Source organism: Zonotrichia leucophrys, chromosome 1 (genome assembly GCF_028769735.1).
Source record: "Zonotrichia leucophrys gambelii isolate GWCS_2022_RI chromosome 1, RI_Zleu_2.0, whole genome shotgun sequence".
NCBI lineage: Eukaryota > Metazoa > Chordata > Aves > Passeriformes > Passerellidae > Zonotrichia > Zonotrichia leucophrys.
The window spans coordinates 4,322,545-4,338,254 of record NC_088169.1 but is presented as its reverse complement, the minus strand read 5'-3'; the positions used below and the strand labels follow the sequence as shown (position 1 = coordinate 4,338,254).

At 48.2% G+C, this 15,710-nt stretch overlaps 1 protein-coding gene across 4 annotated transcripts in view; it reads left to right on the top strand.

The window, feature by feature from the left end:
- DSCAM (DS cell adhesion molecule) overlaps nucleotides 1–15,710 on the top strand; it is a 472,834-nt gene that overhangs the window by 346,975 nt on the left and 110,149 nt on the right. For all 4 annotated transcript variants that reach the window (XM_064705508.1, XM_064705527.1, XM_064705537.1 and 1 more), the window contains exons 12-14: nucleotides 2,242–2,438; nucleotides 4,963–5,059; nucleotides 6,413–6,541. In XM_064705508.1, coding sequence (XP_064561578.1) covers nucleotides 2,242–2,438; nucleotides 4,963–5,059; nucleotides 6,413–6,541 — 423 coding nt within the window. The remainder of the gene's footprint in view (nucleotides 1–2,241; nucleotides 2,439–4,962; nucleotides 5,060–6,412; nucleotides 6,542–15,710) is intronic.

The window sequence follows — 15,710 nt, the reverse complement described above, 5'->3', positions numbered from 1 at the left end:
GGAAGAAAGGACAGGTGAAGGGGACTGGAGCCTGTTGTGATGAGGGGAGAGAGATGTGCAGAGGAAGGGACGTGTGGGAGGCTGGGGACATCGTGGAAGGAACAAAGGAGGTGGCACAAATTCATGATGGTAATGTGGACTCCTCAAAAGCCTGGCACTCTTTTGAATGGGGTCTCCTATTGAACAAAATGCATAAAAGGATGTATGGGACTGTTTCAGAGAGAAATTCAGGAAGAATTTCTTTACTGAATGGGTTTTCAGACATTGGCAGGGAGTTTGGAGACCCCATCCCTGGAGGTGTCCACGGAAGGCCTGGACATGGCACTCAATGCTCTGGGGTGGTGACACATTGGGGCTTGGGCACAGCTTGGCCTCCATGGTCTTGGAGGTAATTTCCAATCTAAATGATTCTGTGATCTTGCATAGCCCTGGTTGTTCTGGGTTTGGAGGAACAAGCAGGTGGCCACAGAAAAAACAGCTTTCTAAAAGGAACCTCCTTGTGGGTACGTGGGCACACACCCGATGAAACTGAGGCTATTTCCATTCTCTGGAATATGGAATCAGACTCATCCTAATTTTCTATTTTGATTATTCATAATTTCTTCTCTTCAAATTCCCCTCTTGGATAAAAATTGATGAGTACCTGATACCCAAACAGTTAAACAAGAGGTACTTCATCACTAGTGCATGAGGAGCCTCCTGCCTCACACAAGATCTTTCTCAGAGTTCCTCCTGGAATTAGATCCCATTGGTAACTCAAACTCACGGCTCCACAGGCCCTGTTAATCTCCAGATCAGTTTGGTTTGGGAGGAAGCCTTTGAACAGAAAGGACTGCATCCTGACATATTGTCATCTGCAAGCATTAACAGCTCTGGCATGTGAAAAGGTCATGCCACCAAGCATTAACATTACGGGCTGGCAATTAAAGTAATTTATTTAAATAAGGGGTTTTATTCTGCTGTGTGGCAACAAACACAACCTATGCAAGGGGAAAGCCTGGGAAGGCCTCAAATCAGATCCTCTGCCAGTGTCATCTGATTAGAACAGGACCCAGAGAGGCTCAGATGGAAGGAGTGAGTTGTTCTGATAAGAAGAAGCAACCACTCATGCATAAAAACAAGGGACCGGGGCTACTGCAGGAGGCAGCCCTGGAGGGCAAGAGCTCAGGGAGGGGGTTCACTGCTGATGCATCATATGCTCCAGAAGAGTGGACAGATTTATTCAGAAAGAACAGCTCTGGGTGCTGTCCAAGGCTCTCCAGCTTCTCCTGGGCCTGAACTGAAAGATTTGTGTGTTTTGATTCTTTCTAGAGACAGAAATCCAGGTGCCATTCATTGGTGGACAAACCATGTGGGGAGGGAAGGACACCCAAGAGATCCTCCTGTTTCAAAGATGTTTTGGATTTGCAATAAAGCATCCCAAGGATTTTTTTTCTTCCTCTTTGGAAGGAAATTTTAATTCCAAAACATGAAAATACTTCAGGTTTAAGACTATTCTTGCTAAGAAGAGAGTACTTTTTTCAACATTAAAATTTAAGCCCTTTTTAAAAGAATGGTTAATAAAGTTGACAGGTATGTCCAAACTGTTCTGCAAAAACCTTCTGAGTACAATAAAAACTCGAATCTAGCTAGGTTTATTGTCAGTTTAATTATACTTTCAGTTCAGCACAGTTCAGCTACGCACTCAACACATCCATGGTCTGTAAGCTCCTTGGTGCAGAGCCTTTCTTTTAATTTTGTGCAGCTCCTGGCTTAATTGAGCCCTCATTTTGATAGATCATTACTGTCACACACACTGGTAAAACATATAACAGTCAGCAAGTAGAACAGCAGCTCATCAGAAGGAAGCAGACATTTTTATCAGTTCGTTATTGTCCACATATCTGAACACTTATTAGTTAAAGTCCCTTTATGTGCTGTGAATATTGAATATTGAATTATGTTGAATACTGAATGTTGAATTAAGTTGCCCTGTGAGCAGCAAAACAAATGAAGACAGGCTTCCTTTGGGATTCACACCCTCTATTGTCCACTTCCAACTCCTTTCTGCTAAGTTCTCTTTGAGGCCCATCAGTTCTCTTAACACAGGAATGAAAATAAAATACTTTTTTACATTTACTTCGACCTGGTTAAATATGGACAAACTCGGTGAGACACAGATTGAAAAGCCAACCTTGTATCATCTAACCCTTCAGCTCCCTGAGGAACAACCTTGCTTTGTTTTGTTCTGTCTGTTTCTAGTTCCAGCTATGATAACCTCCTACCCAAACACCACCCTGGCAACTCAAGGCCAGAAGAAGGAGATGAGCTGCACGGCTCACGGAGAGAAACCCATCATAGTGCGCTGGGAGAAGGAAGACCGGATCATTAACCCCGAAATGTCCCGGTACCTGGTTTCCACCAAGGAAGTTGGGGATGAAGTGATTTCCACCCTGCAGGTAAGAAAACAAACTGGCCCCCACATCATACAGATATGTCAAGGTGTGCTTGGTTTGGTTTTGATTTAGGTGCAGGGCCAGAGTGACAACACCAGAGCCCCAGCACTCATTCCCTGCATGGTGGGGCAGCCTGAAGAGGGAGAGGAAACTTCTGCAATCCATCCCTAATGAAAAATTCCCTCTTCCCACACTCCAGAGGCAGCAAGAGAGTGAGCCAAGCACAACTCTCCATCCTTCCTGTCTCAGGAGCAGCATGGCTCATGTCTTAGTGTGTCCTTCCCTGAATCAGTTTGACCAAACTGCTGATAAACTTTGGCAAATACCAAGTTCTGATGTATGTCACACTTACCCTCACCAAAATCACTAAACTGCTTTGAGAAAAAGCAGTTTTAGATGCTGCCTTTTTAAAGTGCTCTTCTCCCTTCCTTTCACTTGGTGGGGCTTATGAGACCACTTTTATAAAGTCAGGATTCAAAGTAGCATTTTCCATGTGCTTCATGAAATCTAAAAGAATCTTTCTTCTTTTTTCTCACTCCAAAATATTCATTATCCATTTTCAATTACATTTTAAAAGTTTATTTATCAGGCCCAAGGAACTAATTCTCTATCTGTCTGGTTATTGTCTAAATTTTAGTGCAACTCTTGTGAAAGATTTCTTTCTTTACCAGCCAAAACCTGTGTTGCATGATATTCAATAAAATTCTGGGTTTGCTCTCTGTGATAAACCTTTGTCATTGATTTATATGAGTAAGAATAAATTCTATGTGTGACTTTGTTCCTATTAGCATTTTTGTGATACAAATAATATTTAGTTATAGGTTTGACCCCTAGGCCTCTCTGCCATCATTCTTGTTGATTTTAATAAGATAACCCCTACACAGACAACTATATTTCGATTTGGAAGGCTGGAGTCCTGCTTGGAGAGTTTTCTGAAGCAGTTGTGTACAGCAATGGTGCTCTACATCCATGGGTCTTACATATAAAACCTTTCACTTCTGAGAGATAAAATATCCCAAAAAAGCAGAAAATGGCAGATCAAGGCTGTCTCTGAAGCTTTGAACTCAGTGCTTTTGCATGATGATGTAATCTTTAGCTGTGTACTCAGCTTTTATTATTTCTGCAGGACCCCTGCCTCAGTGAGCCAGGACTTGGATTTTCACTGGGGCTGAATTAGGGTTGAGTAATGAACAGCACTGTGTGGCGCAAAGCTGATCTTTGAGACCAAACTTTTCACAGATGGCCAATAATTGTGTGTTCTTTGTTTTCTGGGCACTTGCCCTGAGCCCTTGGGGTCTGATTTGCAGAAGCACCAAGCCCTCCTGGCTGCAGCTGAACTCAGTGGAAGCTCTTATGAACACATGAAAGGCCATTTATTGCTCAGGACTCTGAGGGAGGGGGAGGAAGGCCCTACATGTCTCAAATTGGGCTCTGGAAATTTTTGTTTTTCAGCTCAGCCACACGTGCAAGTGAACACAGCTTGACACGTTGCCACATCTCAGATGATAACTCTCCAATTTCCTTGCAGCAAGTGGGAAATTAATTCATTTATCTTAACCAGTGGTGACTGGGAGTTGTGCTCACATCACCTGGGTTTTGCTGAGGAATAAAGAGCACGTGGAGTTTCCATGGCTCAGCTAATATGTGGCAACTTGTCAAGCAGCCACAAATGTTATCATACATCTGCGTCCTTAATTCCCTACATAAAATGGTGGCAATGCTCTTCATGGTGTAAGGGCTGATGAAAATAAATTCACTCCTGTTTCTGCAATGGGTGAATTCAGAGGAAAATGCTGTGAGAAAATGAATGTCTGTTTTCAGGGCACAGTTTGAACAGGGCACAGTAAATAAATTGTGGAGCAGCACACTGAACAGTGAGAAGGAAATAGTATTTCAAATATCTGCTAGTTTTAAAAAAAAATCTTTCTTTCTTATACCTTGAATGAAGCAGTGGTCCTGTAGAAAAACATCATTATGATCATATTTGTAAATATTATATATAAATTTTCTTGCTGTTAAATAACAAATTGAAAAGACCACACAAAACTTTATTATGAGGCACCATGCTAAACACTACAGGGTTCACCACCAGTGTTTGGACCTTTATTTCCCCCACACAGACTTCAGCCACTTGAGTTATTTTCAGAAATAGCCAGAAAAATTTGGAGGCAGCAGGAGGCACCATTTTGTATGGCAAATTTCAGCCAACAGTTAAATGCTTGGCAAAGTTGTGAGGATCTGGAAACAAGGCTCCTAAGGAGAAGCTGCAGGAATAGGAGGAGCTCCAGCTCCTGACTACACGTGTTGAGCTGGTAGCCTGTGTCCTCAGCCCAGGTGCTGCTGGCTTTGATAATCTCAGCATTTTGGAAGCTTTCCTATGCAATTGTATGTGTGTAACCTGCCATATCTATTTATTGCTGTCAGGGAGAACAATCTGAGTGATTTTTCTTGTGCCTCACAGACAAGCTGTTGGTTTATTTTCTCTGTGTGCTGTTCAATCCATCACCTCTTTTCCAACCTCCTATAGATTCTGCCAACTGTGCGTGAAGATTCTGGCTTCTTTTCCTGCCACGCCATCAATTCTTACGGGGAGGATCGTGGAATAATTCAGCTCACTGTGCAAGGTAGGGAGAGGACAACACAAGGGAAAAACCCCGCAGCTATTGTAGGACAGGAAGTGTAGGAATCTGCTGGGGGCAGGGAGGTTCTGATTCTTAATTAAATGTGTTCCTCATTGTCAAAGTGAGGAGCTGCATTGAGGTTCTCAGTCTTTCATTTTCCAGCATCACAGCTTATATCAAAATAAAAGATAATCTTGAGTGCTTCTAGATCTATACAAATTAATTAGATTTTTTTTTCTTAAATACGGTAGTTGACAATTGCCAAAGATACTTAAAACTAATATCTTCAGTAAGGACCGCAGATATGGAGTATGGAAGGAGAGCAGGTTGCATTTGATTTTAAAGAACAAATGTGCTTCAAGCCCAGGTCTGAAATAAAGCAAAAGTGATCTCACTTCATCTCTAGAGAAATGTTAAACCTACTGTGGAACTTAAAGCAAAATATTTCAAGTTTAATCAATCAAAATAAATGGTGAGCAGTTTGCACAATCCAAATTCTAGGAATTTATCTTGCCTGGGGCTGGGGTTTCCCTCCTACAGGGCAGAAACAGCAAGACCTGGAGAGGTGACAATATTTGAAATGCAGGGCACAGGCAGGACTCAGCCACTGGCCTCTGCTCGTTCCCAAGTGGTGCTGGTTCCTCCTGTGCCTCTCTGAGCCTGCTCACAACAAATTCCTACAGCTTGCAGATTTCTCTCTCCCTGCCCTTGATTCCAAGTAGCAGCAGATTCCAGAGGATGCCTTAGGCAGCCCTGTTGAAAAATTCAGGTGGAGTTTGGGGACAGGTTCCCAGTTCCACCACTGCTCATCTAAGCTTCCAAGACAATTTAAAGGGACATTAGAATGGATCTTGGTGCTGGATACTTACAATACTAACTTTAGAGGCAGAAAGAACTTTCAGAGTGATTTAATCAAATTATTCTGTTATTGAAGTAAGACTTTTAAACGCACTCAAAGAGAAAGAAATTTTACTCTCTCTCTCCACCAAATTTAGCATTTTTGCGCTTAGTACTCATATTTCTACAATCACTTTTTGAGTAAAATCACTGATAGTAGTATCAGGGAAATGTGGTGTTCAAGGTAAAATATCTTTCCTGGGATGAAAGTCCAAGCTGGAGTGATTTTAAGGAAATGCAATCAATAAGGTTAAAGACGAGCCAGTATTCAAGATTACATCAGTGACTCTGAATTGAAAAATGCTGATATTTCCAGCGGGTGATTAACAGGATCAGGGTCCCTATGAGTGCCCACAGAAATGCCAGGAAGGCTGAGGCAGTGCCACGCTGGTTGCTGCGCCCCTGCTAAGAGGAAGGGCTGTGTTCTGAGCAGAGCTGTGTGTGTTTGTGTTTGCCCAGAGCCCCCCGACCCCCCTGAGATAGAGATCCGCGAGGTGAGAGCTCGGAGCATCGCGCTCAGGTGGACCATGGGCTTCGACGGCAACAGCCCCATCACCGGCTACGACATCGAGTGCAAGAACAAGTCAGGTAGGGAGCAACCTCAGTCATCCCCCTGCTGCTCATTCCCCGCCAAGTCTGTGCTGCAAAAGGTAATTCATAAATTGAAACTGCCTGATGGAGTTTTTTATTGTGGTTTGTTTAATCTTCCATGGGAAGATTTATCTTCTTTTGTCATCCTTTTTGTTTGTTTTCATGGTAAGGACGGTAAATTTAGCAATTGCTGCTTTTCCCTTTTACCACTTCATGCTATATTTACTGAGGCAAAAATTTTGTGATGTTTTCATTAGTAGAAAAAACATTTTCAAGAGTGTTGAATCATCAGTCATCATTTTTGCCCTGGTTTTGTAAATGAAATCAATAATGTACAGGAGAGATGATAATGTACCTGAAAGATGACGAGTGGAAATTCTCCACTGAGGCTGAAGTCAGGAATTGCAGGTTTGGAGATGTGCATTGGGCAAGGATGCCTTCAAGGGATATGCACACCTAAAAGTTTCTGGGGTCTCTTTTATTTTTGATTGTTTTTCTATCTTTCCAACCACCCACCTGCTCCAGAAAAGCTTTTGAAAGTCATTCTTGCCTGATTGACTTCTTTTTCACACTAAAACATCTCTTTATTTCTCAAATACAAGAATACATATTTAAGAATGGTGTAACTCAGCACAACCCCATTTGGGATGACTAAGGTGCTTCCATTCTGTTGACACACTGACAAGAATGGATTTCAGAGGTCTAAAAAAATCCTTGCTAGATTTAGTTTGATGTTTTCAAGTGATAATGCAGAATGCAGGCAAAGAGTAAGTGGGAGTCACCATGAACTTGCGTTGAAAAATGATTTCTCTCTAATATGGAATGATAAATCAAGAGCAAGACAGCAAAAGAAGCATCATCAGGTTGCATGGAAATATCAGGACTCAATATATTGATAAAGGTTAAAAAAAAAAGAAAAAGGAAAAGAAGTGGGCAGCAGAATTGGTGTCAAAGAAAATATTTGTCTGTATCTGAAGACAAATCCTGGAGGTCATGTCCTAATAAGAGCAGATTATCTTCTTCTTACTGCAAACAACAAAAATGTCAGTTTTTAAAGACTGAGGATGAATGTTTGGAGAAACTCAGATCAGGTTTTTGAGAATTCTTGCATACGAATTTTGTCATTAATTGAATCACTGAGAAGATGAAATATTAAAGATGATTAATGGAGAACTTGAATGGGGTAGCTGGGGCAATTTAGAACAAAGAGGAAGAATTAAGAAAACTTCTCAGGTTCCAGGCATTAAAGGGGCAGAACAAAATTTAGGTTATATATTCAAGGAACACTCTGCCAAGACCATAGTGAAGCTGTAAACTGCACAACTGTATTTTGTGAGAATTTTCCACCTCTGCTGCCTTTTCTGAGGACTCAGGAACGAATTTAGATCAGATGCACCATCGAGGCTTCTGAAGCAGGAAAACTTTTCTGTTTCAGAGAATGTGCAGGCGACCACAAAGAATGCAAGGGCTGTATTTAGGAGCCCTCACATATCCTATCATAAAATCATATAAATTAGGTTGGAAAAGACCTTTAAGATCATCAAGTCCAAAGATATCTCAGCACTGTTGATGTCTACACCATCAGACACAAAAGATACACTAATTACCACAATGGAATTAGTTACTCCATGGAAGGACCATGGAGTTGCCTGTCCTGTAGGGTCCATTTGCCATCCCATAGCACTATGTATACCAGGAACTTGGTGTTTCAGGATGTTTTGGTACTTTGAGATATCCCCTGTCTGTACAGACATGTACCTGTGGCACTCAGACCTGGCCCTTCATGGAAACCAGTCCTATGCAGTTTCCAGAGATTTTCATCGGAGCTGCGCAAAGAGCTCTGGAGAGAGGAAAAGGGATGTTGGTCTTCATTTGTGCCTATTTCACCATCCTTTAAAATTTTTTAGGTCATTGGGGCAGTCTTAGGGACAAACTTTGAACAGTTCTGTTTAATTGCGCTTTATTGTGCTCTGGTGTGAGGGGGCCACACCCGGGTCCCCGATGCTTTCGCAGAGTTGGGGGTTCCCAAAATCTTGGCCGGGATCCGCGGCGGTTCCGGCCGGGCGCGGGGCTGGTGCGGTACCAGCAATGGCCACCGGGTGGCAGCGCCACAACACCGGAAAGCAGCACGTGTGTGAGAAGGGAATGAGAAACTCGAGTCCTTCCAGCGCTCTCCTCACGCCCCAGCTGGGACAAAGCCAGCGGGAGCCGAGCTCTCCGGCAGCTGCAGCAGCCGGGCCCCGGTCTTGTGGCAGCGCAGGAGGCTCTCGTGCTGCCGCTTCTCCAGCCCGGCCGGGTGCCTGTGCATGGCCCCGGCCTTGCGCGCTGCCCCTGCCCCGCTCGGCTTCCCGTGCCCAGCAAAGGTGCCCAGGCCGCGCTCCGTGCCCCCGGCTGTCGCTGCTGAGGGCAGGGCCGAGCCCCGGTGCCCGGCACAGCCCTAAGGGACACCCCTGCTGCCCGGGCTCCCGCGGCTCCTGGAGCCGCTGCCCACGAGAGCCCGGCCCGTCCGTGCGGCCAATCCCTGGTGCCCTGGGCAGCGCAGGCGGCAAAGCCAGGGCTCTGCACTGTGGGGCTGGGGCTGTCCTGGGGCAGCGTGGCCAAAGCCTCTCAGGGCTCTGGGCACAGCAGGGGCCAAAGGCCACAAGTGCGGGGCTGCTCCCAGCCACTTCCTGGCTGCCCCACTGATGTTGGGCTGACCCGGGTGGCCCCTTGTGACACAGGGACACGGTGTCGGGGCCCTTTGTGATGTGGGACGTGGTGGTGGCCAGAGAGCCTTGTGACATCAGGGAGCCCCGCCCTGGCTGAGGGTGTCTAAGGGGCGCAGAGCCCTGCGGTGCCCAGACGCAGGAGAGCCGTTCTCTGTGCAGGAAGCAGCTCCCTGTGTCTGTCTGCGCTGGACGCCAATAGCAATAGAGGCTGATAGCGACAGACAAGGACGAGGCCGATAGCAAAAGATAACAACGAGGAAAAAGCCAACTCCAGCTCCCGATCGCCAGTCCCTTGCCCAGCGGGCTGAAAGCCCCCAGCGGGCAGTGGTTGGGGGCAGTGGTCAGGTCAGTCCTGCCACTGTCACAGACTGAGGAGGAGGAGAGGACCTTTGCCGACATGGAACGCAAGTTTTCCTGGTGGCAAGGTGACAGTGACGAGGAGCTTTCCCGGCGGGGGAAGGTGACAGTGAGAGAGAGGGCCCGACGGCAAGTACTGACAGTTCATGAAATTTGTCGTCGGGGAGTCAGGAGAAGCCGAGAGCTGTACCAATGCCAGGTATGTATGCAAGTTCCAGAGGTTTCCCAAAGAGCAGTGAGACACATTAAGAGCTCTATGAATGGAGAGAAACTGTCACAGTCCAGGAGCTGTACCAGTGGGAAGAAGACGGTGAGATATACCAAGAGATGTCCAAGTGGGAAGAATGTGTCACAGCCCAAGAGATATCCCAATGGGAAATAGATGGGAGTGAGCAGCAGGAGTTGGGGTGGGAAGAAGATGAGAGATCCCATGAGCTGTGCTTACAGAGAGATGTGTCTCAGAGGATTCCCAATGGGATGAAATGTGAGAGCCAGATCAGAGGGAAGGTGAGAGGTACCAAGACCTCTCACTGTGTGATGTGCACTCCCACATCTCTCGATGGGAGAGTGTCCCAGAGCTTTACCAGAGGAAAGGTAAGAGGTATGAAGAACTCTCACCATGGGAACAAGATGTGTGCTCCCACATGTCCCAATGGAAAGACAGCAGAGAATCAGAATTGTACTAAGTGACAGAGAGCAGTGACAAGGAGCTGTCACAAGGACTAGATGCCACAGCCCAAGAGCAGTGCCAGTGGCCAGCTGTTAGTGACCAAAAGCTGTCCCAACAGGAGGAGCATGTGAGCAGTCAGGAAGTGTGCCAATGGAGAAAGGACATCAGCTCCAAGATCTGGGACAGAGCCTTGCGACCACTGTGTGAGGAGGAGCCCCAGCCCTATTGCCAGGTAGGATCCAGCTCTCCCAGCCCTGAGGGCACAGCGGTGGCAGCAGAGGCAGCGCCTGCCCTGCCCAGCGCCTCTCCTGCCCCACAGAGTGCCACAGAGGCTGAGCTGGCAGCTGCTGCCCTGGCCAGAGTTGAGAAGAAGGAAGAACCGCCCAAGACTCTCGCTCTGGAGGAGGTAAAGGCAGCAGCTCCTCTCTTCAGGGAGGAACTGCAATCACCAGGGACACAGAGCTCATCCAGTGTCCCCTCCAACACCCGGACCAGTAGCCAGGCTTCACTATGCCAGGATCAGAACATCACTGAGGAGATCCTGATCCAGGAACTGACGAACATCTACGAACTGATGGAGAAGCTGGAGGGAGAGTATGCCCTCCAACAACAGATGGGTGTAGAAGAAACCCAGCCCAGTTCTCCCAGCCCCATTCGCATGGAGGTGGCTGCAGAGGCAATGCCTGCCCTGCCCCGTGCCCCTCCTGCCCCAGGCAGTCCTACAGTGTCCAAGGCAGAAGCTGCTGCCCCAGCTGGATTTGAGGAGAAGGAAGAGCTGCCCAAGCTTCTCACTCCTGAGGAGGTAAAGGGAGCAGCTCCATCTTTCTTCAGTGAGGAACTGCAATCACCACGGACCCAGAGCTCATCCAGTGTCCCCTCTGACACTCGGACCAGTAGCCAGGCTTCACTGTGCCAGGATGAGATCACCAAGGAGATCCTGATCCAGGAACTGACAAACATCTATGAATTGATGGAGAAGCTGGAGGAGGAGTATGCCCTTCAACAACAGATGGATGTAGAAGAAACCCAGCTCAGCTCTCCCAGCCCCGAGGGCACACCAGTGGCAGCAGAGGCAGTGCCTGCCCTGCCCAGCGCCTCTCCTGCCCCACAGAGCCCCATGGCGGCCGAGCCAGCAGCTGCTGCCCCAGATGGAGCTGATGAGAGGGAAGATCTGCCCAAGCCTCTCACTCCTGGTCGCCAGGTAGGACCCAGCTCTCTCAGCCCTGAGGGCACACCGGTGGCAGCAGAGGCAGTGCCTGCCCTGCCCAGCGCCTCTCCTGCCCCACCGAGCCCCACGGAGGGCGAGCCAGCAGCTGCTGACCCAGATGGAGCTGATGAAAGGGAAAATCTGCCCAAGCCTCTCACTCCTGAGGAGGGAAAAGCAGCAACTCCTTCTCTCTTCAGTGAGGAGCTGTCATCACCAGGGACACAGACCCCACCCAGTGTCCCCTCTGACACCTGGAGCAGCAGCCAGGCTTCACTAAACCAGAATCAGAACATCACTGAGGTGATCCTGATCCAGGGACTGATGGTGTTCTTCGTACTGCAGCAGAACCTGGAGGGAGAGTATGCCCTACAAGAACAGATGGCTGTAGAAGAAACCCAGCCCAGCTCTCCCAGCCCTGTGGGCACAGCAGTGGCAGCAGAGGCAGTGCCTGCCCTGCCCAGTGCCTCTCCTGCCCCACCGAGTCCCACGGACCAGAACATCAACAGGGAGATCCTGAGCCAGGTGCTGCAGGAGATGCAGGCACTGAAGCAGCAGATGGCTGACCTTCAACAGAAGCTGGCTGTAAAAGAATCAGTAGCCACAGCCAAAAGCGAAGAGAGCGCAGTGCCTGCCCTGCAGAGCACCTCTCCTGCCCCACAGAGTGCCACGGACCAGGACATCAACAGGGAGATCCTGAGCCAGGTGCTGCAGGAGATCCAGGCACTGAAGCAGCAGCAGAAAGAAGTCTATGCCGTTCAACAGTGGTTGGCTGTAGAAGTAGAATCAGTAGTCACAGCCAAAAGGGAAGAGAGCTCAGTGCCTGCCCTGCACAGCTCCCCCAGCCCCTGCCCCAGCCAGGAGGGCTCCCTGGGCCCCAGGGAGCAGCAGGAGGAAGCAGCCGTGGGGTCAGTGCAGGCAGAAGGGGAGAGGATGGATGACTGCGATGAGGAAATGAAATGGTGGCAATTCATGGATGAACTGGAGCCTTTCCTGGTGAGAGATCCAGAGCTGTCCCAGGTGTCTATCACAGGACACACAGGGAGGATTTCTTTGGGAGAGGGGATCCCAGAGCTTGCTCCTTGGGAGGCTTCTGTTGAGCGCCCAGAACAGGAGCTGTGCAGCCAAGGGCCACTGCCTGCCCCACACAGCCCCCACAGCCCCTGGCCTGCCCAGCTGAGAGCCCAGGCCCCCAGCAGGCAGCAGCAGGAGGGGGCAGCAGCAGCAGCAGTGGGGGCAGTGCAAGAGAGCCAGGAGGGCACCTTGGCTGGGGAGGACAAAGAGTGGGAAGAGGACATCGAGCCAGAGCTTTCCCAGTGGGAGAATAAGGAAGAGGCAGAGGTGTCCTATGGAGAAATGAACAACTCCCAAAAAGTGTCCCATGGGGAAGAGTGCCCTGAGGAGCAGCTCTCCCAGGAAGAGCCTTCTGACTGGGAAGAGTGCACAGAGGAAGATGTGTCCCAGGAGGAAGAGTGCCCTGAGCAGGAACTGTCCCAGGAAGAGCTCTCTGACTGGAAAGAGCACACAGAGGAAGATGTGTCCCATGGGGAAGAGTGCCCTGAGCAGGAACTGTCCCACAAAGAGCTCTCTGACTGGAAAGAGCGCACAAAGGAAGATGTGTTCCAGGAGGAAGAGTGCCCTGAGCAGGAACTGTCCCAGGAAGAGCTCTCTGACTGGAAAGAGCACACAGAGGAAGATGTGTCCCATGGGGAAGAGTGCCCTGAGCAGGAACTGTCCCACAAAGAGCTCTCTGACTGGAAAGAGCGCACAAAGGAAGATGTGTTCCAGGAGGAAGAGTGCCCTGAGGAGCACCTCTCCCAGGAAGAGCTCTGTGACTGGGAAGAGCGCACAGAGGAAGATGTGTCCCATGGGGAAGAGTGCCCTGAGCAGGAGCTGTGCCAGGAAGAGCCCTCTGACTGGAAAGAGCACACAGAGGAAGATGTGTCCCAGGTAGAAGACACAAGTCACCATGAGCACTCTGACTGGGACAAATACTTTACTGAGCAGGAACTGTCCCAGGGGGAAGTCAGTGGCTCCCAAAACCTCTCAGACTGGGAAGAGTATGCTGGGCAAGGGCTGATTGGAGGAGATGTCAGCAGCTGGTCAGAACATTCTGACGGAAAAGAATCCATTGGCCAAGAGCCTGCCCAAAGGGAAGCCTGCATTGGCCAAGACGTGTCAAGAGGGAATGGCAGCACATCCTCAGGACACCCCAGTTCAGAAGATGACAGCTGTGAGGAGCTAATACAGGAGAACTGTGAAGACCAGAGTGACCCTGGCATCTGGACTACGCCCTCCTTCTTCCCAGAGCAGGAAGAGTGGGATGAGGTGAGCATCCTAGAGCTGCTCCCAGAAGAAAACAGAGAACAAAATCGGAGAGTTTTTGCGGCCGTGCCCCTCCCTCGTGAGGCCTGGGTTGAGGAGGAGGCACCGGAGCCGCACAGTCCAGGGCTGCTCCGTGCCTTGCTCACGCCCCTGAAACGCCAACCCCCTGTGGGACGCGTGGCTTCTCTTCCCTCCAGGAAGCCAGAGGCAGTGAGGGAGATCTGGGTGCCTGCCCCTCATGGCTCCCCCAGCCCCTGGCCTGCCTGGCTGAGAGCCCAGACCCACCACAGGCAGCCTGCTCCTCTCAGGAAACATCCCTCCCGCTTCACCCGGGCACTGCTGGGGCTGTTCCTCTGTCCCTGCATGAGGCCACAGCCAGGGGACTAAAAGAGACAAGGAAGAAGATTTATAAGAAGAAAAAGATGACATAAGATGAAGGAGATGAGGAAAAAACCACTGCTGTCTCTCTGGCATTGAGTTCCTCTCTACGGCAGATGTGAAAAACATTTAAAAGTTTTTCTATTATTAATAGTAATACAAATTAGAGCAATAGGAAGTAGGACAATAGTAGGCCAATAGTAGGAGTTAGGACAATAAAGGATAATAAAAAACCAAAGAATTCTTAATGTTCTGATGCTTTCCTCAAAAAAAGCATGGGTCGCTAACAAAGGAGTAACTCTTAAAAGCATATTCATATCTCTGCATGATTCAAAAATTCTTTTCAAACAAAGAGTGTTTTTCAAAAATTCTTCTCAAACAAAGCATGTTTTCTGGTTATTGTCAACCTCCCTCCTCATCTTGTAAATCATTCATCTTGGTCCCTCAAAGTCTGGTTCTTCCCGATAAGGAGGCAGTAATTCTTGGCTTGGGATTTTGGTGTCTTCTTGTTGTTATCTCTGTGCAAAGAATTTCTTGATTATCTTGAGCTAGTTAGAAAAGTATCCCTTGAGCTTGTTAGAAAAGTATCTTACATCGAATAGTTTTTATTTTAATATTATGTTGTAGCTTAAAACTACAACATAGCTTATTGGATTCACAGACAAGCCCAACGTCTGGGAGAAATTATGCATCTGATACATTGATATCAGAAGGCGAATTAATTACTGTATTATACTCTATTATTCTATAATATATTATACTGTATTACATTACATCTAAACTGAAACTGCACAAGCACTCAACTCCACTGAACAGAATCTTGTGAATGTCTTCTGACCGACAGTCTACACACACACTTGGCCCTGATGAGGCAAGGAAACAAAACACCATCAGTTTGGGTAACAGTCTTCATATTGCATTCTACTTTGGCACAAACAATAGCACAGGAAATGAGAAGGATTGTTTCTTCTTTCTCTGAAGTTCCTTGCTGCAATTCCCAGACAATATCCTTGGGAAGTTGTGCCTTGCTTTTCTCTGTGCAGAGAAATGTGGCCACAAAGCTGTATTTAACACACTACTTAAAAAGAATAATGCAGCATAACATTCTAACAAAACACATATAATATTCATTTTAATATTTGCGAAAAGCCAGTCACATAATACACATTTTTCACAGCAGAGGGAGCAGCTGGGCTGGAGTCTCTGGCTGTGCTTTCTGTGCCCGCCTGAGCTCCTTGATGCTTGGGGCTGGAACGGGACGGCCTCGCTGCCGCCGGTGCCGCTGCTCTGGTGTGGGAGCAGCAGCTGTTGGGTTCAACTGGAGAGGCTGAAAGATTGCTGCTGCAGCTGCTCCAAGGCAGGCAAGGGAAAAGCTTTTGCATGGGCCGGCAAAGCCAAGCAAGCCAAGCAAAACTGTACCAGGCAGAGCCACCAATGCCTGGGCAGTGAGGCTTGGAAAATGCCAACCCAAAGAGCCCAAAGCTCCCCCCTTCCCTGCCCCACACACACCCGGCCCCGGGCCTG